Source organism: Neovison vison, chromosome X (genome assembly GCF_020171115.1).
Source record: "Neovison vison isolate M4711 chromosome X, ASM_NN_V1, whole genome shotgun sequence".
NCBI classification, from domain to species: Eukaryota; Metazoa; Chordata; class Mammalia; order Carnivora; family Mustelidae; genus Neogale; species Neogale vison.
The window spans coordinates 120,104,799-120,126,123 of NC_058105.1; the positions used below are offsets into that span (position 1 = coordinate 120,104,799).

The 21,325-nt window shown below is 43.8% G+C and overlaps 1 protein-coding gene across 1 annotated transcript in view; it reads left to right on the forward strand.

The window, feature by feature from the left end:
• Window positions 1–803: 803 nt before the first annotated feature.
• PIR (pirin) overlaps window positions 804–21,325 on the forward strand; it is a 119,203-nt gene continuing 98,681 nt past the window's right edge. Inside the window, exons 1-2 of the mRNA XM_044235144.1 lie at window positions 804–899; window positions 13,201–13,293. Of these exons, the coding sequence (XP_044091079.1) occupies window positions 804–899; window positions 13,201–13,293 (189 nt within the window). The remainder of the gene's footprint in view (window positions 900–13,200; window positions 13,294–21,325) is intronic.

Consider the following 21,325-nt stretch of genomic DNA (forward strand, 5'->3'; position numbering starts at 1 on the left):
TTGGTGTCAAGGACACCTCCTCCTTCCGTTTCCTGCGCTCTTGAAAACTTTCTGACAAAGCTCAAAGATTTCTTGCCGCTCAAGTTGGCCCTGAACTTGAGGGAGAGATGGATGGATCTTTAAATTTGGTGATCCTCGAAGATCCTTTCAGTGCCAAGATCTTAAACGTGTTCTAGTGAGAGTCGCAGACCTTCCGAATTTCCTCCGTGTTCCCCTAGTCACCACGTAAATCTCTCTCGGCCTCCCCGTAGCACCTACCTCCTGGGGCAGCAATGAGGGGTGGGGGAGGTTGAGAAATTGCAATGAGATAAAGCAGATAAAGGGGCGCCTGGCTGGCCCAGTCAGTCGAGCATGCAGCTCTTAACCACGAGGTCCCGAGTTCCAGTCCCAGGTTGGGTGTGGAGCTGGCTTCAAAACACAAAACAAAACAAAACAAAACAAAAACCATATAAAGCACTCATTAGAGGTTAGTAAGTGCCCAGCAGAGCTGTTATTGCTAAACCTTGTAAAAGATGGCTGTAGGATTGCATGAGATTGCAAATGATTAGTGGTACTAATGTATTATTGCTCATACATGTTCACCAGCATTATTGTTTTAAATTTCCTAACCCAGGTCTTCTACAGACTAAGCAGCCGATATATTGTAGCTTTTCATATTTTGGGCAGGTCTGAATTTAATATCCCTTATTTCGTGGTCTTTGGATGTGTCCTCCTTATGATTTTTCTTTTTTGTTGCCGCCCCCCCCCCTTTGGCCCTCTAACCTCTACACTGCAGCGTAGGAACACTCTTTTGAGACTTCAGCATGGCATCCTCCAAGAAAGTGATCCTGTCCGTGCTCAGCCAGGGGCAGTCGGAAGGGGTTGGAGCCAGGGTCCCCGGAAGCATTGGCAGACCCGAGGTAAGCTGCTTGGGGAGCTGTTTTCGTGCTTTCCTGCAGAAGGTGTTGGTGGGATACTGAGGCTTACCTTGGGAAGAAAGGGCTTGGGGCAATCATGAGCTGCTTTATGGGGGGGCACAGGGGTGAACTCTGAGGGGGTTTCGCTAACTCGGGCACAGAGGTCTGGCACAGAAGGTGCAGCTGAAGCCTCTCTACCCCTCTCCGCATTCGCTCGTCCTACCCTGAGTTGAGCCTCATCACCAAACATGCCCACCTTATAGCCCCAAGTTGACTCCCCCGCAATTCAAAGCACCAAGGAGTAACATTAGGTCCCGGTTCCAAATTCCCAGGGGAGAGCATCTGCTTGGCTTGGTTTGGGTCCTGTCTCCCTCCCCCTTGGCCAGTTAGCCTTGCCAAGGATTTGGGTTTGTGGACAAACCACAGAGACCCAACTCTGTGGACCTCCTGTGGGGATGGGGGTGTGAGAAGGCTTCTCTCATAGATGATTTTAGGTTAGGTAGACCTCTTTCAGCATGAGAGAGCAGTTTGATTTGAAAATTGCAGAGGATGTGGGACTTGCAGAAAAGAACATCTTATTTGTACAGAAAGGTATCAAGTGGTGATTATAGCCCACAGAAAATAGTGCTCATCATCATCACAGATTCCAAAAACATTTTTTGATTGCAATATAACTAACCTATGACATTGTAAGTTTCAGGTAAACAACACAGAACACAGAGATTTAGTATTTATATATATTGCAAAACAATCACCACAATCGGTCTAGTTAACATCTGTCACCATATGTAGTTAGACAACTTTTTTTTTTCTTGTGATGAGAACTTTTCAGATGTACTCTCTTAGCAACTTCTAAGTGTGCAGAACAATGATGTTGATTACAGTCACCATGCTGTACATGACATCCCCAGGACTTACTGATATCATAACTTATAACTGGAACTGTGTACTTTTTGAACACCTTGACATATTTCGCCCACCCCCCACCCCCCACCTTTGGCAAAAACTATGAAGCTGTTCTCTGTGTCTATGCGCTTGGTTCATTTATTTATTTTCTGATTCCACGTGTAAGTGAGCTCTTATGATATTTGGCTTTCTCTATTTCACTTAGCATAATGCCTTCAAGATCTACCCATGTTGTTACACATGACAAAATCTCATTTTTTATGGCTAAGTAGTATCTCAGTGTATGTGTGTGTGTGTGTGTGTGTGTGTGTACACATATATATCATATTTTCTTTTTCCATTCAGTGGGTATTAGGGTGATTTCAGGTCTTGGCTATTGTGGAAAAACGCTGCAATGAATGTGGGGGTGAAGATCACTTTCTGGAAGTTAGTGTTTTTGTTTTCTTTGGGTGAACACCGAGAAGTGGGATCGCTGGATCGTATGGTAGTCCTATTGTTAATTTTTCGAGGAAGCTCCTACTGTTTTCCATAGTGGCTGCACCAATTTACATTCCTACCGACAGGGCACAAGGGTTCCTTTTCCTCCACACCCTTCCCTACACTTGTTATTTCTTGGCTCTCTGATGCTAGCGTTCTGACAGGTGTGAGGTGATCTTTCACTGTGGTTTGGATTTGCATTTCCCTCCCTGGTGATTAGTGATGTTGATCATCTCCCCCCCTTGCCGCCAGATATTTTTGAATAAAGGAAGAAGTATATTAAGGAAATGGATTCTTTTTTATTTTTTTAAAGATTTCATTTGTTATTTATTTGTCAGAGAGAGAGAGAGGGAACACAAGCAGGCAGAGGTGGAGAGAGAAGCAGGCTCCCTGCCGAGCAAGGAGCCCGATGCGGAACTCGATCCCAAGACCCCGAGATTATGACCTGAGCCGAAGGCAGCGGCTTAACCGACGGAGCCACCCAGGCGTCCCTGGATTTTTTTTTTTTCTTTTTAAATGAGGTCAGTTTGTTCTTCTGCCTAAAATCGGCTCTGGCTTTCTTATGCTCTTTCGTTTTCACCCGTGAAATGTCATTGGGGGTCCATCAGACATTGTTTTCCAAAGGGTTACAAGCAAAGAAGGGTTACACACAAACAAGATTATTCTAAGGTCTAAATGGACAGTGGGTGTTGGGGACACGGAGATGGATGTGCTATCATATTCTACTAGGCCGCATCACTGAAAGAACAATCATGAGGAATTTGGACACCCATTAGTAAAGCCATTATTGTGCGTCGAGGGTAGCTAATTCTTTAATGACTCCATCTGTCAGGACACATCTGCTGAAGCTTTCTAAATATTTTTAGTCCTGTCAACCCCTTACGTAGTCTGATGAAACCAACGCGTTTCTTCTCAGAGTAACATATATTTTTTAAGATTGTATTTATTTGATGGAGAGGGAGAGTGAGGGAGCACAAAGAGGGGAGTGGCAGAGGGAGGGGGATATGAACTCGTGACCTGAGCTGAAGGCAGATGCTTAACCCACGGAGCCACCCAGGTGCCCCAGAATAATATTTTTTTAATGTGTGAAATAAAATACATAGGATTACAAAGGAAAACATATGGCAATATGGTGAGCAGAATATTACAAAACAAATTTGTAATCTAGTAATTTGCATTAAGTAACAAGACTCAATGACAGGTCATATCACTACCTAATTTCAAAGCTGCGAGGGACATGGATAGTAATAGTTCCCTATACTGGAGCACCCGGGTGACTCAGTCAGTTGAGCATCTGACTCTTGGTTTCGGCTCAGGTCATGATCTCAGGGTCCTGAGGTTGAGCCCCACTTCCCAATAAATAAATAAATCTTTAAAAAAGTAGTTCAGTATACCTGTAGCAACTGTCACGTTATATGAAACAGCTTTGAGTTCTAGTGGTGACAGGGTCGCAGGTGCTGGTGATTTACTGTGCTGCTTTGACTGCATTCATGGTTAAAGTATTACATTCCAGGGGCGCCTGGGTGGCTCAGTGGGTTAAAGTCTCTGCCTTCAGCTCGGTTCATGATCCCAGGGACCTGGGATCGAGCCCCGCATCGCACTCTCTGCTCAGCGGGGAGCCTGCTTCCCCCTTTCTCTCTGCCTGTCTCTCTGCCTACATGTAATCTCTGTCTGTCAAATAAATAAATTAAAAAATCTTAAAAAAAATAAAGTATTACATTCCAGCCTGGAGATGGTTGCTGGAGACACTTACTTACCAGTGTGAATGTACTTCCTGACACTGAAGTGTTTACTTAAAAAAAAGTTAAAATGGTAAATTTTTTTATGTATATTTTACTACCAAAAAAAAAAATTCCAGATGAAAAAACAATTTTCAGTTAGAGGTTAGTGAAAATCAAGATGTAATTTTTTTCCCCAGCCGAATTTATAGCTGCCCTGAATTCTATCCATGGTACTCAGTTAAGAGTCCGTGGCTGAAGTGTTTACTTAAAAAAAAGTTAAAATGGTAAATTTTTTTATGTATATTTTACTACCAAAAAAAAAAATTCCAGATGAAAAAACAATTTTCAGTTAGAGGTTAGTGAAAATCAAGATGTAATTTTTTTCCCCAGCCGAATTTATAGCTGCCCTGAATTCTATCCATGGTACTCAGTTAAGAGTCCGTGGCTGAAAACCTGTACTTTAAAGACCCCCACATTCTATTGATTCAGAGGGTCTCCCATTTATGCCTCTACCCTAAGGAAAAATATGTGGATTGGAATTATTCCTAATGCTGTCACCCTGGTTTAATCATGATTAAGACAGAGAATGTTTCCTTTTTTTCTCCATTATAGCTGTATGTTTTACGTCATGGGGATTATATAAACTAAACAATTTTCTGTCCTTGTTTTTTCATTTAACAGGGTAACATAAGCACTTCCCATGGAAATATAAATTCTTCATGCACATCTTTTTTTGGGGGGGGGTAGCACGCACACATGTGAGGCGAGGAGGGGCAGAGGGAGAGAGAGAATGTCAAGCAGGTCCCATGCCCAGTGCGGACTTGGGGGCTCGGTCACGATTCTGAGATCACAACCTGAGCTGAAATCAGGAGTCCGACGCTTGACCGACTGAGCCACCCAGGCGGCCCCTTCACAAACATCATTTAAGTCGCTGTGACATGTTCCTGTGTCCAGCACAGTGTTACTGTCTTAGTCATGGACCTACTTTTGACCATTTAGGTTGTCACCATACTGTTAGCGTGGCAGAAGGGCAGACCCCCTCACCCTCCAGTCCGCAGAGAAGAGAAGCACTGATGTGGTTTCGGGGCGGTACGTTTTAAACTTTTTGTGCCAAGGCTTCGTCTCTAAAGAAACATCGCCAACCCTTTGGAGCCCAAAGCTATTTTAGTGTAGAATTTACACCAGTGTGTGGTATGAGTGGCCCTCAGGGACCGGTTCCCTATGGCCGTCAATGAGGAAGTAGAGGTATTTACAAAGCTTTCACTGAGCCTTTTGGTGATGAACAATAAAGCAGAGATGCGGTGGGGTTGGCTTTTATCACGAGTCTGTGCGGGCCAAGGCTGCCAAGCTGGAACGTGGATGATGATTGCATAGTGCGATGTTCGGGCTCCCTGGGCTGTGCTCCCAGCAGGAGGGAAGCCCACGACTCATTTGTACCCACCTCTGGGCTCCGCTCCCCCTTCCACTTGGACACTCCTTGATGGAACATGATTTTCCTGGGGCCAGTCTCAGACATTTTTTTTTTAATTATGAAGAATTGCAAACCTAGAAAAATAGAGAAAAGAGTGTAATGAATCCCCACGTACCCAGTCTCCATAGTGATCAACTCCCGGACATTCTCGTGTCCTCTATACTCCCCATCTGTTCCTGCACTCAAAGTATTTTATTATTTTTTTTTAAAGATTTTATTTATTTGACAGAGATCACAAGTAGGCAGAGACGCAGGCAGAGAGAGAGGAAGGGAAGCAGGCTCCCTTCTGAGCAGAGAGCCCGATGCGGGACTTGATCCCAGGACCCTGAGACCATGACCTGAGCTGAAGGCAGAGGCTTTACCCCACTGAGCCACCCAGGCACCCCTGCATTCCAAGTATTTTAAAGGTGAATCATTCCATTTTACTTGTAAATATTTCAGTTTGTGTTTCTAAAAGATTGCAACTTTAAGAAATTAAACTATAAACCCATTACATACTTAAAAATTATGAGTCTCCTGATATTGTCAAATAACCTTGAGAAATCTTGGTCCTTATTGATACAGCCTGTGTAGATGGTGCTGTCCATTATCGAGGTCTCTGGGTGTTGAATCATGGTAGAGGGGCATGGAGTCAGAGCTCAAGTCCATTCAAGGCTGAATCTAGATCTCAGTCTGGATTTCATGCTACCAGTTTCCTTCTGCCTTTTCAGTGATTTCTTTTTAAGATTTTATTTTTGTTTATTTATTTGAGAGAGAGAACGAGGGAAAGTGAGCATAAGAGGGGAGGGTCAGAGGAAGAAGCAGATTCCCCACTGAGCAGGGAGCCCGATGCAGGACTCAATCCTGGGACTCCATGATCATGACCTGAGCAGAAGGCAGTCCCTCAGCCAACTGAGCCACCCAGGCACCCCTGTGTTTTTTCAGTCTTACAGTCGGGCCCCGCCTCCATGCTGAGTAGGCCCAGGAGGTAGTCCCAGCTGCTGGAGTCTGTCTTCAACCAGCCTTTCCCTTCTGCTGCGCCCATGTTGCCTTGACACAGGTGGGCGTGGTGTTGGCTGTTGGCTGTTGGCTGTTGGCTGTTGGGAGGGCAGGATCTCAGCTGGTCCCAGGCCACTGCCAGGACATTATTGCCCTCTGTCCGTGAGGTTTAGGTTCAGCTGTGTAACACAAAGTGGGTGCTAAAACCAATGGTTTGCCTGTGTAAGGATTTGTGTTTCTCTTTTGAAAACCCAAGGTCTTGGGTGAGCCTGAAGGCTCCCTGCTTTTCAGAGACCAATGCTCATTCTATCTTAGTTCATCGTTTTTAGTTCCTTCTTAGTGCATCGCCTTATGGTCTGAGACAGCTGTTGGAGCAATAGCAACCTTTGGGTGCAGAGAGGACAAAGAGGGCAAACAGCAAGATGTCACTATCCATCTTTTTTAAAAAATAGATTTATAAAGGATTTCCCTAAAAGGCTCACCCAGCAATTTCTACATACCTCCCACTAGCCAGAGTCAGTCATGTGACCACATGCAGCTATGAGGGTGCCTTAGGATGTAACCCAAGGACAACTTGGGATGTCTTTTGTACCTTCTGTGCACGCAGAATTATTCTAGAGGCAGTGGAGTGGAATAAAAAAGCATAATGTTGGCCCTATCTGCAAGGAACGGACGTTCCTGGTAGCTAGGTCCAGTGCTTCCTGATTTAAATAAAATGCCAGGCAGCTGGAGCCTACGGGAGTGTCACGGGTTGGCCGGGTGGTGGCCACAGGTCTTGACGGGCCTTCTCAGGACATTAAAGGAAATAGCTTTGAAGCTGCCACCTGAATTTGGCAGTTAAAGGATTTGGAACAGTGTGAGGAAAAGGACCTTCTCCTTTAGTTCAAAAGCTTTGAGAAGCTCATCAGTTTAATATGTAGAGAGAGAAAGGTGTGGATGAGTTGGCAACCAAGTCAAAATGTAGAAAATCCGAGTTCTATCAATCAGATCCTGCCTATGGATCACAAGGCATGCCCCTGATGTGCCCTTGAATACTTGCTAAATGTTTATTGAATGTTAGGAACTTCATTTATTCCTTTAAAAGACTTTATTTGACAGAGAGAGACTGCGCTCAAGCATGGGGAGGGGCAGAAGGAGGGGAGAAGCAGTCTCCCCACTGAGCAGGGAACCTGACCCCGGACTCCATCCCGGACCCTGGGATCATGACCTGAGCTGTAGACAGATGCCTAACCGGCTGAGCCACCCAGGTGCCACCAGAATGTTAGGAACCTTAATAAGTCCCAATGCCCAGCCCGGCAAATCACACTCTAGTACAGTAGTCTGATGCAAGATCCTCTTGCTTGTTAGAGGAAGAGTGTCTCACACTTACGCCCCATCTCTTGGCCATAAACACTACATCCTTCTGGCTCTTCTCGACCTGCCCCCGGCTACTGCAGACTTTTGCTTCCTTTGCACATCCCCGTGTCATGGATTGGTGACCAGAAGTTTCGAGTGTGCAGTCGGTGTTGAGCAAACAGTCCTTGCCAGGTGATGACCCTTGTCCTGCAAGCGGCAGATGGTGATGAGGGAGGGCCTGGAAAGAAGGAGCCTCTGCTTTCCACCATTTATTTCATAGCAGGACATACTTGCTCGTGGGAAACTCTTTCCACTTTTTTTTTTTAAAGATTTTATTTATTTATTTGACAGAGATCACAAGTAGGCAGAGAGGCAGGCAGAGAGAGAGAGAGGAGGAAGCAGGCTCCCTGCTGAGCAGAGAGCCCGATGCGGGACTTGATCCCAGGACCCTGAGATCATGACCTGAGCCGAAGGCAGCGGCCCAACCCATTGAGTCTTTTTTAACACAGTTTTTTCTTTTGCATGTATGTGTGTGTGATGGTATTTTTACTCCTCTGCTGCAGCATAATGGCTGGTGTCTTAGCTTCAAGTGTCCCACAGAGTGATTTGATATTTATGTACATTACGAACTGGTCGCTGCCGCAAGCCTGGCCACCACCTGTCAGCAGACAGCGCTGGCTGTCCTGTCTGTCCCCGTGACTTACATATTTTGTGACTGGACGTTTCTACCTCTTCAGCCCCTTCCCTGTCTCTCGGACACCAAACTGGTACCAAGAAGCAATACATATCCATCTCCTCTTTACCCATATTTTAATATCAGAAAATCCTAATAGCGTGGAACTAAAAAGCCACCTTAAAAAGCCATCTGAAGCCTTTCTTTTGCACGTGGGGACGGTGTGGCTCAGAGACGGGTCGGTGCACACCCCGGCCACTGGTCTCAAACCCTCGGCGCTCTAGGCATTGGCCCCGCTGCCAGGCACTCATTGTTTCCAGTGCTTCAAGCTGTGTATTATCCAGTGAGAGGAAAAATACACAATACGAGAGGAGCATTTTCACCGTCTTCCTCCCAGCCCTGGTCCCATTCACGGGCTTTCATTGAGCTGAAGTGGATTTATGGGTGACGGTTAAGACTGGAAGGTCTAGGTCTGATTTTCCCTGGAAGGGGCAGAGAGCTGGTGGGGGGGGTCCATTCAGGAGGTGAGAGGGGAGGAGGAGGAGAAGAGTGTGCTGTCTCCCGGGGGTGCAAAGGTGAGGGGGCATGAGGGGTGAGGAGTTGAGAGAGAGGGGGCGGAAATACTGGGGACTTGCCGGACAGCTGGGAGGGTGGTTTGAAATGGACTTTGAGGTTGAAGCGCCCTCTTGGGTGTTTGCGGGGAGGATTCAATAAAGGTTTTGCTTTTCAGTTACCTTTTAGTATTTTGCTGCATGAAACACAGCATTAGGATGGGCTGCAAAGTGGCCCAGCTTTTTAATGGGTGACAGGCCACATTTTAAAGTGAAGGAACTGAGACTTGGTTATGTGAAAAACTTGCAGTAGCTTGTTAAATTTATGTGTGTGCACACTATCTGGGGTGTGTGTGTGTGTGTGTGTGTGTGTGTGTGTGTTTTCCCATGGAACGTGAAAATCAGAGAGTGGAAACCAGAGACAGGAACAAAGAGAGGGTCTAGTACTCTCTAGAAATTTCTAGCACCATGACCCAGTAGACTCCCGGAGATAAACACGCAACTTAAAAAATGTAATTAGCTCACCTGTAATTAGCTTGGGAAGCTGGAGAAAGGCTTAAAGTCTGAAAACAATGAGAAAGAAAGAAGAAAGTCTGAATAGTTTCATAGTCATTAGTGCAATGGAATCAGTATTTTATTTTTTTAAAATATTTTAACTATTTATTTGACAGAAGGAAAGATCACAAGTAGGCAGAGCAGCAGGCAGAGAGAAGGGGGAAGCAGATTCCCCACTGAGCAGAGAGCCCGAGGCGGGGCTTGATCCCAGGACCCTGGCATCATGACCTGAGCTGAAGGCAGAGGCTTTAACCCACTGAGCCACCCAGGCACCCCTGGAGTCAGTATTTTAAAAGCCTGTGACAAAGATGGCAGCTCCAGATGATTTTACAGATAAATCTCACCCAATATTTAATATTTAAGATCCAGATAATTCCAGTTCTGTGCAGACTGTCCAGGGTAAGGAAGCTCAAGGGAGTCTTCCCATCACTTCATGAAATGGCATTGTCTTGCAGTCAAGACCGGACAAGGACAGCAAGTGAAAGGATAATCACGTTGCTTTTATACACATTTTAGCAAGAATCATAAAATATTAACCACCCAGATACAGCAATGTATTAAAAAGATAATATATCGCCACAAAGTTTGGATTGCCGAAATGTAGCAAATTTGGTTTGAGGTTGGTTAATCTAGTTACGTAATTTACCAACATTAAGAGATTACAGGAGAGGAAAAGTATCTCAATAACACAAAAAAGGGTTCAATAAAATTCAACAACTGTGTATATTCAAAAAATTAGTAAACTAGAAGTGGGGATTCTTTCTTCTTATGAAGAGAATCTGCAGAAAACCTGCATTAAACAACCTGTGTGGTGGTGAATCTGAATAAAATCGGAGGAAACAAGGACATCTATTACTGTCACTCCTCAGCATTGTTGTAGATATGCTAGCTTTCAAAAAGACAAGAGAAAGAAACAGAACGTGTAAGGCTGGACAATGAAGGGGAAAAACCCGTTATTTGCTGACGGGTGTTGGTTGGGATATTATTCCCAAATATTTACTGCCCACCCCCTGTGGGATTACACACTCCCCCCAGTTTTAGGTACATTAACTGTGAGTCCCATAGGCAGGATTTAAGTGCCCCCCTCCTGCCCTGGGCTTGGCCATGTCACATGCTGACACCAATGGGACGTGTTAACGTGATTGTGCCCTGTTGGCTTGGCTTCCATTTGCTCCTGTCCTTGGTTATGAGAACAGCAAGTCCTAGATAGTGGACACTGTTTCAGCTTGGGATGAAGAATGACAAGCCGTGTGGAGGCCAGCCAAGCCTAGCAAAATCCAGAAAAAAGCAGCCGGCCACACCTTTAATGCATCCAAAGGAATTTGTGAACTACTGGGCAAAAGCTTATTTAAAAAAAAATAAAAGATTTTTGTTTATTCATTTAAGAGAGAAAGAGACAGCTCACGAGCAGGCAGAGGAAGGGGGGAGAAGCAGACTCCTGGCTGAGCAGGGAGCCCAGGGTGCAGCTTGATCCCAGAACCCGGGGATTATGACCTGAGCCGAAGGCAGACACTTAACAACTGAGCCACCCAGGTGCCCCTGGGCAAAAGCTTATTGATAAACACACTGGTAGGGCGCCTGGGTGTCTCAATGGGTTAAGCCTCTGCCTTCGGGCTAGGGTCATGATCCCAGGGTCCTTGGATCGAGTCCCGCATCGGGCTCTCTGCTCAGCGGGGGGCCTGCTTCCCCCTTCTCTCTCTGCCTGCCTCTCTGCCTACTTGTGATCTCTCTCTGTCAAATAAATAAATTAAAAAAAAATCTTTTTAAAAAAGATAAGTACACTGGTGATCTGAATGTCTGGAAAGAAAACCCAAAGTATGGATAGATTATTAAAATTAAGAAAAATTAAGATTATTAAAATCAAGAAAAATTAAGAAAAGAAAGAAAACCCAAAGTATGGATAGATTATTAAAATTAATAAGAGCTTAGCAATGTTCAAAAATCACTTTTCTATTTACGTTTTTAATCCTTAGTAGCATAGTATTCAAAAATACAATTTAAAAATCGTATTTACAATGTCATTAGAAATGTTAGCTACAAACATTTAAAAAAATATATACAAAGTCTTTATGGAGAAAATTACGAACTCTGTTGAAAGACATTTTAAAAGCCCCAAATAGGTGGAGATAACTATGTTTATGTATAGGAAACCTCAGTATTATATAAATATCAACCTTCCCTAGGGACACCTGGGCGGCTCGGTCGCTTAAGCATCCCACTGTTGATTTCAGCTCAGGTCATGTTCTCAGGGTCCTGGGATGGCTGAGCCGGCTTAAGATCGTGTCTCCCTCTCCCTCTGCCCTTCTCCCTGTGTTCTTACATGTGCGCGCACTCTCTCTCGCTCCAGAAAAAAAGAAAAAAAAAAAGGTCAATTTTTCCCACTTGATGCATAGACTCAGAGATTCCAATCAGAAATACAACATTTCTACTTCCCTAAGCTTTTAAGTTTAATAAAAACTTTTGTAGAATAACAAATGGCCAGGAATAACCAAGATAGCTGTAAAGATACGCTGACGACTGCCTGATCTGTTTCTGCCTCTCTCGAACTTTTGTACAACATTCCAGACACTGATGATCCATGGTTTTATTTTTACAGATAACGTTTACGTAGATATCTCAGAGTCAGCGTGACCTAAAATGACTACCTAAAATAACTATTTCAGGGCTGCTTCTTTTGTTAGATTCCCTGGGCTTCTGGATGCCTCTCCCATCTTCCCAGGCACCATTGCTGGAAACCTGGAGGCGGGGCAGCCAGTGCTCCTCTGTTTCTCATTCTCCATCTCTACTGCCGTTGCCCGAGTGGACCGTTGTTTTTGCCTGGACTAGTGAAAGTGCCTTCTGAATATTCTTTGTCTCCTGTCTCTTCCTTCTCTCAGCCATCTTCCACTTGAATGGTAGAGGGATCTTTCTAAATCTGATCTTAACACGATTAAAACCTGTCACCTTCAGGATAAAACCCCAACTCCTTTAAGATTTGGCCTCTATCCTCAGCCCATCTCCCATCATAATTTCATGCGTATCTTTGCCTGGATAGCGTAGTCTAACATATGTGTTAAATTGTCCTCCTCCAGAGCATTTATGATAATGCAGTCACTGGTGGGGTTTTTTGTTTTTTTGTTTTTTGCATCTGTTTAGGAAAGACAGTATCTTGTTTGTGCTAACCCTTTAGATCTTAGATGATCATGAAATGTATTTCCTCTCTTTGTACTTCTTATAAAATCAGCTCTTTAACTTGGTCAATCTGTGTGTGTGTGTGTGTGTGTGTGTGTGTAAGTAGTTCTTGCCTGAAAATAACTGTCATTGCAAAAGTTTATCATTAGCTATGTCATTTTTGGTGAGTTTTGCTAGATCTATCCATGAATATATCCCTGACTAGTGTGGTTTAAAAGGCATGTCTAGGGGCGCCTGGGTGGCTCAGTGGGTTAAGCCTCTGCCTTTGGCTCAGGTCATGATCTCAGGGTCCTGGGATCGAGCCCCGCATCGGGCTCTCTGCTCAGCAGGGAGCCTGCTTCCTCCTCTCTCTCTCTCTGCCTGCCTCTCTGCCTACGTGTGATCTCTCTCTGTCAAATAAATAAATAAAATCTTTAAAAAAAAATAAAAGGCATGTCTAATCTGCTGGATTTAATTTTTATTTCAGTTAAAAGATCTGGATCCATTTTTACTGTTTGATGAATTTAAAGGAGGTAGACCAGGTGGATTTCCTGATCACCCACATCGAGGTTTTGAGACAGTAAGTAAAATAATTTGACTCCAAACGTGAGTATTTTTGAATTTCTCTCTGTTATTAAATCTAGTAATCATTTCCTTTTTTTTTTGAAGATTTATTTATTTGAGAGAGAGAAAGAGCGCGTGCACACATGGGGAGGAGGGGCCAAGGGAGAGGGAGAGAAAATCTTACCCAGACTCTGAGCTGAGTATAAAGCTGTCTCGGGGCTCCAACTCATGACTGTGAGATCAAAACCCAAGTCAAAGCCAAGAGTTAGATTCTCAACCAACTGTGCCACCTAGGCACCCCAAAATCTAATAGTCACTTCTTGTTTTAAATATTTACTGACTTAAGTAAACTCTACACCCAACGTGGGGCTCAAACTCACAACCCTGAGATCAAGAGTCACATAGTTTTCTGACTGAGCCAGCCAGGCGCCCATAGTAATCATTTCTAATAGAAAACTCAAAGTTAGAAACCATGAAAAATAGTTAATTTATGAGTTCTTAGCTATAGACTAGCTACTATGGCAAGCCACATACTTTACATGAAGTATATTCAAATTTAAATATTTACTGTTTTTAATATTCTTTGAATTTGTGCAACTGGGGACATTTTTATTTGAGCAGTTAATAAAGAACAAGAATTGGTTTCTGGGACACCTGGGTGGCTCTGTCTTTAGGGTGTTGGCCTCTTGATTTTGGCTTAGGTCATGATCTCAGGGTTGTGGGATCAAGCCCTGTGTGGGGCTCACGCGCTGGGCATGAAGTCCAGTTGGGATTATCTTTCTCTCTCTCCCTCTGTCCCTCCCCTATCCTCCCCCCCCCCAAAATTTAAAAAAATGAATGGGCTTCTTAAAATATTTATATAATTAAAATAATTTGTGAGAGAAGAAACAATTTAAGATGTGATTTAAATAATTTTATGTAAAGAACTAGTTTTTATTCAAGAATATTCAGAAATGTGGAGCACCTGGGTGGCTCAGTGGGTTAAGCTTCTGCCTTCGGCTCAGGTCATGATCTCAGGGTCCTAGGATTGAGCCCTGCATCAGGCTCTCTGCTCGGTGGGAAGCCTGCTTCCCCCTACCCTCCCTGCCTCTCTGCCTACTTGTGATCTCTTTGTCAAATAAATGAATAAAATCTTTTTAAGAAAAGGAATATTCAGAAATGTTTAATCTCCTAATATTTATACTGCAAAGACAATCCAAGAACACTATTAGTATTTACTTCTAAAAGGAATTATAGAATCAAAGGCTGAAATAGAACATAGCCTAAAAACTAGGATTTTTACGGTCATACCAATACATTTACAAATTTAACTGTAATATTTGTAGAGATGGGGTGAACACTTATTTTCAGTTTTAGATAAGGAGATAAAAATGTATAATGCAATACTGTGGCACTTTAAGAGTCTCATTCTCCATATACACCTATATTCTGAGAAAACGCGGGGACAGTTAACGAGAAAATGTAGCCATCTGCTCCGTGGGAAGAACCGGTATTAGGAAACAGACCAGGGCTCAGTGTGTTTGTCAAGCCAATTATTGAAGGAGTAAATATTTACTAAGGACTGGTGCATGAAGGTATTGGTGTCAGGCAACCTTTTGTAGGTTGGGTGTGTGTTTGTGTGTTGGGGAGGGAGGGAGGCTAAGGAAGAAGACGACTTGGCCCTTGCTTGCTTCCAGTTCCCAGTCTGGTTAAGGAGGTGAAAGATGGACCGGTCAAGAGTTAACCACTGCCTTGTAAAGACTGAGTAAACCAAGAAGCTTCTGGAAATAATGTGAAGGATCAAGGTAGTTGGACCGATCTCCCTTCCTTACTTAGTCATTGGCCTTCAAGTTCTCTTCTTTGTTAGCTTTTGGGGGGCCTTGTGTCTTGCCTTACAGTAGTAAGGGAAACCATGCCTTTCACTTACCCTACACCCATGCTGGATTCTGACTCAGTTTCCAGAACACATCTCCCCATCATGCTCCTCCGCTTCTGGTTTCAGGACATCGTCACCGCCTCCTCCCACAGCTCCAGTTACCACTGTACTCGTCCCTCAAGCTCTTTTCAGATGTCACTGTCTCCATCACGTTTCATAAGACAGTCTCAAGAGGGTGCACTTTCTCCTTCATTGGGTCCCCATAGCTTTCTATGTTTACCTGTCTCATGCACAATAGATGTCTACGGTAGCCTCGATTATATTCTGTCTGTCGTGTATTGGGTTGAGGAATGGCTTCAACCTCCCCTCCCGTGGTCAGGAGGACTGAAAATTGCTTCATCTCAGATAATCCCACACCTCTCCATGTTCTGCGGGTGGAGATACTCGGTGACTATGGGCTGAATTTAATTGGATAAGAACATTTTTGCTAAAGACAATGAGTACATTAAACCAAACGAACGATGGCACACATTGCTTTCTTTTGCATTATGGAAAGGAAACTTAATTGCCTCTATAAGGTGTAATTTATAAATCATAAGGTGCTCAACTTTAAATTGTGAAGGAGTTCAGCTGTAGCCTACTGCTGTTTGGCCCTTGACTTTTGAGTAAGAATTTTCCTTAAAACCGAAGTTATAATTGCAGTCAATACTCATTATCTGTGGAGTCTATGTTCGTGAATTCATCTACTTACTAAAATTTATTTGTAACCCCCGACGCTGTACCTGTGGTGTTGGTGCTGTCTGTTATGGGCGAGCACAGAGCGGGTCAGTGTGCGTGGTCCTGGCTGAGGCCCCGCTGCCTTCTCCGTTCAGCTCGCCGATGTAAACAGGTGTCCTTGAGGTCTACTTAATACCGCATCTTCACATTCTTGTGCTTTTTGTGAGTGATTTTGCTGTTTAAAGTAGTCCACAAGCATAGTGCTTGAAGAGTAGGAAGGCTGTGATGTACCTTTTGGAGAAAGGTTGTGTGTTAGATACTTTTGTTCAGAGTTGAGGGTAGAGGGCTGCTTGCTTTGAGTTCAGTGTTAATGAATCAACTGTATATATGTGTACACACACACACACACACACACACACAAATGAGGTGTCTTTAAACAGAAACACACATAAAACAAGGTTATATATGATTGGTTGATGAAAATGTGATTGGAGGCTCCAAGGGACCAGACCCTGTATTTTTCCCAAGAGCATTGGTTGGTTCGGTGTTCACGAATCTGATGATTGTGGCAACTTTAGAGAACATAACAACTGGGAATAACCAGAATCAACTGTATATGTTTTTCCCAGGCGTGTGGGTTAGCCAAGGGCTCCTCTGTCTCTTTAGGTGAATGTTAAAAGTATGCAGTTCAAAACTAGGAGCACATATAGGCTCTCATCAACTCCTCCTGACTCATTTTCTACAGGCTTTGTATAAAGTTTGAAAAGGCTGATTAGCGTAGAGAAAAGAGCTGGGGGCACCTGGGTGGCTCAGTGGGTTAAGCATCTGCCTTTGGTTCAGGTCATGATTTCAGGGTCCTAGGATGGAGCCCCATTTTGGGCTCCCTGCTCGGTGGGGAGCCTGCTTCTCCCTCTGCCCCTCACCCCCCACTCATGTTCTCTCTCTCTCTCATGCTCTCTCAAAGTAATAAATAAAATCTAAAAAAAAAGAAAACAACCACAGAGCTAGAATCACTTATGTTGTCCTGCTGCTCAGAAACAGGTGTCATTATTGTTTCGATAAATTTACTTTCAGTACTTTTTTTTCTGGTGTCATGCTGTATGCTTTCTGCCTTTTTGTTTTCCACTTAACATTATACCATTAGCATTTCCCCAGAATTCCAAAAACTCATCTTTAATGGCTTCATTAGGTCCCTGCCATGAAGGTTGTACCCATCGACATTACCACAGCAGTGTAGGAGGGTGCCTGTCTTTCCTCAGCATCACCAACACCATATGTTTGTCCAACTTTTCTTTATCTTTGCCACTTGATAAGTGAAAAAGAATGTGTCATCATAGTTTTAATTTGTTTATTTTATTTATTTATTTGATAGAGACAGTGAGAGAGGGAACACAAGCAGGGGGAGTGGGAGAGGGAGAAGCAGGCTCCCTGCTGAGCAGAGAGCCCGATGTGGGGCTCGATCCCGGGACTCTGGGATCATGACCTGAGCTGAAGGCAGGTGCTTAACTGACTGAGCCACCCAGGCGCCCCTATTGCACTTGTTTCAACTCCCTGTAGCTAGAGAAAAGTCTCTTTGAAATTATAAATTTCCTTCTTTTTAAAAATATTTTATTTATTTATTTGACAGAGACACAGCGAGAGAGGAAACATAAGCAGGGAGAGAGGGAGAGGGAGAAGCAGGCTCCCCGCGGAGCAGGGAGCCCAATGCGGGGCTCGATCCCACGACCCTGGGAACATGACCTGAGCCGAAGGCAGATGCTTAGCTGACTGAGTCACCCAGTGCCCCAAGAACTTTCTAATAATATAGACCATATATATATATATATATATATATAATATATATATATATATATGTAAAATATAGAATGGGCTTCTTGAATCAGTGATTTTCTTATGCCTGGAGAAATAACAAGGATCCACCAAATGTTAACATAATGGGTGCATTTTCAGGATCAGTGGTCCTCCAAATAGGCTTGGTGCTTACATAAGTCAGTGTTGTGCTGACGGACATTAATTTTTTTAAAATAAAAGTGCAATTCTGCTGTACTAACACATGAATATAAAATATAAATAGACATCTACATTATGAGTGCCTGCTCACATTTTTTTTCAAATAGTGATATGTGATCAAAGAAATGAGAATATTCTTCTACAAAATTCTTATTACCTCGAGTGTGAACTGTGAAACTGGGACCTCAGACTCCCCCTCTGCTCTGTGGACACATAATCTGCATTTCATCAGCATCCTTGAGCGATTGATATGCGCAGTAAGATTCGAGAAGCGCCCATCTAGATGATCTTTGAAACCAGAAATACTATAATTCTGTAAGAGCGAAGACCTGATTTTACGGAGTTAGCAGGTAATCCTTTTTTTTAACTTCATGCTTTGGATAACTACATCTTTTCTGTTAAAAACTTACCCGACAATAGACGAAGAAGGAATGTGCTGGAAAAGGAGGCACAGCCGAAGGTCACAAGACCAAGGGGAAAAATGTGTTTAGTATTTCCTGCGGGCAGTTAGGGCTCTGGGGAGCCCTGTTTTCAAAAGGCCTGAGTGGTAAAGTGTGGAAGAATTCTGTAGTTACCCATTTCCGGTCAGTCTTCATATCTTGATTTGCTTAGGGCAGCTATGAACAATCCAAAACGGAATGATCTGAAACACCCATGCCCTGCCCAAGTTTAGCACTTGAAGTTCAGTGCCCCGTTGATGAACTTTTCATCTGTTCTGAGAAGAAAGGCATTTTGTGTCTTTCACAATCATCCTTTAAGTTACAGCCTTGGGTCTCTTCTGGTTCCAGCACTGAAGGTCCCATGCTCCAGGGGAACCCCTCAGTCCTGGGGAAGCAGGCGTGATCGGTTACTCCCACACAGGGACATTCACGACACCATCATAATTCAGGGACACTTAAGGATGACTTCGTCGCTTCCGTTCTTAGCTGGGCTTCGAAGGTGTGTTTTCACGTTTTTCCCTGCAAGCCTCAGCAGGCTTTTGGACTTGTGCTCCGGGGAACAGACCGGTCCTGTTGGCAAGGGTGTGACCATTGGAAAAGTCCCACTCTTATTTGCCAGATGGCAGCCAGCAGCATCTGCGTGCAAAGGCTGGACGATGCCTGGGGAGGAAGAGAAGGGCGCTGGTGATCACACCTCCAGCTTACGACTGCATTCACACCTCTCATCTCCCACACAGCCTGTAGTTTCTAGCTTGCTGGTTACTCCCCAAAATGTCGAAGTCAAGCTGTGGAGGGGACGGGCAAAATGCTTGATTAAAATCCAAACCCCTTTTGCAAAGACAAAAGCTTACTCTAGGAAAACTGGGAAAGAAGGGTACCTTCGCAATATCGTGATGACTTTTTAGTGGACTTCCCGTGGCGTGTCTAACACCCAACTATTGGATATAACCCTGTTCATTTGACGAAAAAAAAGAACACAAGAATGTCTCCCAGCACCATTATGATTTAATATGGCTCTGGAAGCTTCGAAGCTACTCATAAGAGTCAAGGCTTTCGGAGAGAGGAGGAAAGATAGTTTATTTTTTAGGAAATATGGTAATAAAAGCAAATCCCACAGTGGCCACATCCAGCTTTGGGTGGCGCTTACAGTGTGTGCATGTAGATCTTAGCTTCTGTCTGTGTTTGGCATGATTTGGAGTTGGGGCTCAATAGATTAGAGGAAGGAAGGAAAATCTAAGAGTATCAGCCAAAACCTCTTAGTAAGTGCCTGGATATAAAATCATTCTGCAGAAGTCAGCCACTCCCCTGCATGAAAGCAATAACCAGAGAGAATGGGGGAAATATCCCCTTCATGGGAGCAGTGGGAGCCCCCATATCTCAGAGGAAAAAGTTACTCCCCTTTAACCCAGTAACCGACTTCTAAAAATCTAAAGAATTTTCTGGAAAAAAAAAGTAAGAACAAAGGCTTGCTGTACAAATGTTTATTCCACTTTTTAAAAGTTGGGGAAAGGGGCAACTAAGTATCCAAAATAATAGGGGAATTGTTATATACCTGGAAATTACATATAAGGAAGTTCTGTATCTGGAAGATGGCATATTCAACATCATTTATAAAAACAAATATTGTAAACAATTTCTATTTTCCTTAATCATGGGCTGTTTAAATCAAGGCTTCTCAGCCTGGGCGCTAGTAACGTTTTGAGAGGCTAACTGTGCTGTGAGGCTGTCCTGTACATTGGAGTAGCCTCCCTGGGCTGTACTCACTAGATCCCAGTAGCTCCCCCCACTTCCAGTGGTGATAACAAAAAATATTTCCAGATACTGCCTACTGCCTGCTTTGGGGTGGGCAGGCTACCCGATGGCCCCCAGGTGAGAACTCACGGTTTAAACACACAAGTCCATAAAATGACATACACGATACACTACACAGCCATTAAGAAGAATACCACAGCTTGATATGTTCTAATACAGAATAATCTCCATGGTAGTTGGAACGTGCCAGAATTATTGTGGCATAGTGTAGGATTTATATAAAAAACAAAAAACTATACCTTTATTCTTCAAAAATTTATTATTTTGAAGATTTATTTATTTGAGAGAGAGGGTGCGCTCATGAACATGCTTGGGGGTGTGGGGGAAGGGGAGAGGAAGAGAGAGTCTCAGGCAGACTCTTGAGCTGAACACAGAGCCTGACGCGGGGCTCGATCTCACGACCCTGAGATCATGACCTGAGCCAAAATCAAGAGTCAGATGCTCAACCGACTAACTGTGCCACTCAGGGGCCCCCACCTTTATTTTTAAAAAACGGTTTTTTATCAGTTGTATTATGGGAAAGCCGAGCTGTTTTAACAAGTGATTACTTCTACGTACTACATTAATGCAAAGAGAATAAAATTCCAAAATTCATGTTACAAGTCCAAAAGATGGCGCTTAGAGAAAAAACACTTAATGACAGATACGGATACATAGTCACAAGGCTTTTGGAAAATATTTAGCAGTTTTTAGTATTTTCACGATATTGGGCAACTGTCACCACTGATCCCTGAACATTTTCATGAACCCCAAAAGAAAGCCGATACTCGCGGAGATCCCCTCCCCATCTCCACTTCCCCCAGCCTCTGGCAGCCTTGCTCTCTCCATCTCCATGGGTTTGCCTATTCCAAACATTTCGTACAAAAGGAATCATATGCTATGTGGCTTCTTGTGTCTGGTTTCCTTTCCTTGGCATAATGTTTTCAAGGCTCCTCCACGTTGTAACATGTGGCAGAACTTAATTCCTTTTTATGGCTGAATAATTATGCATCGTATGGCTCTGCCACATTTTGTTTATTCGGTCCTGTGTTGATGGACATTTGGGGTATCGCCACGTAGACCTTGATTCTTGGGTATGCCTAAGTTATCTCTGAGAGGACACCCAGGAAGCTGGTCCTGTGCCTTCTAGGGAAGGTTACTGAGTGATGGAGGCAAAGAGTTCACTTTCACTCTAACCTTCTCTTTTTCTTGTGGTGCCTTTGCAGTTTTGAGCC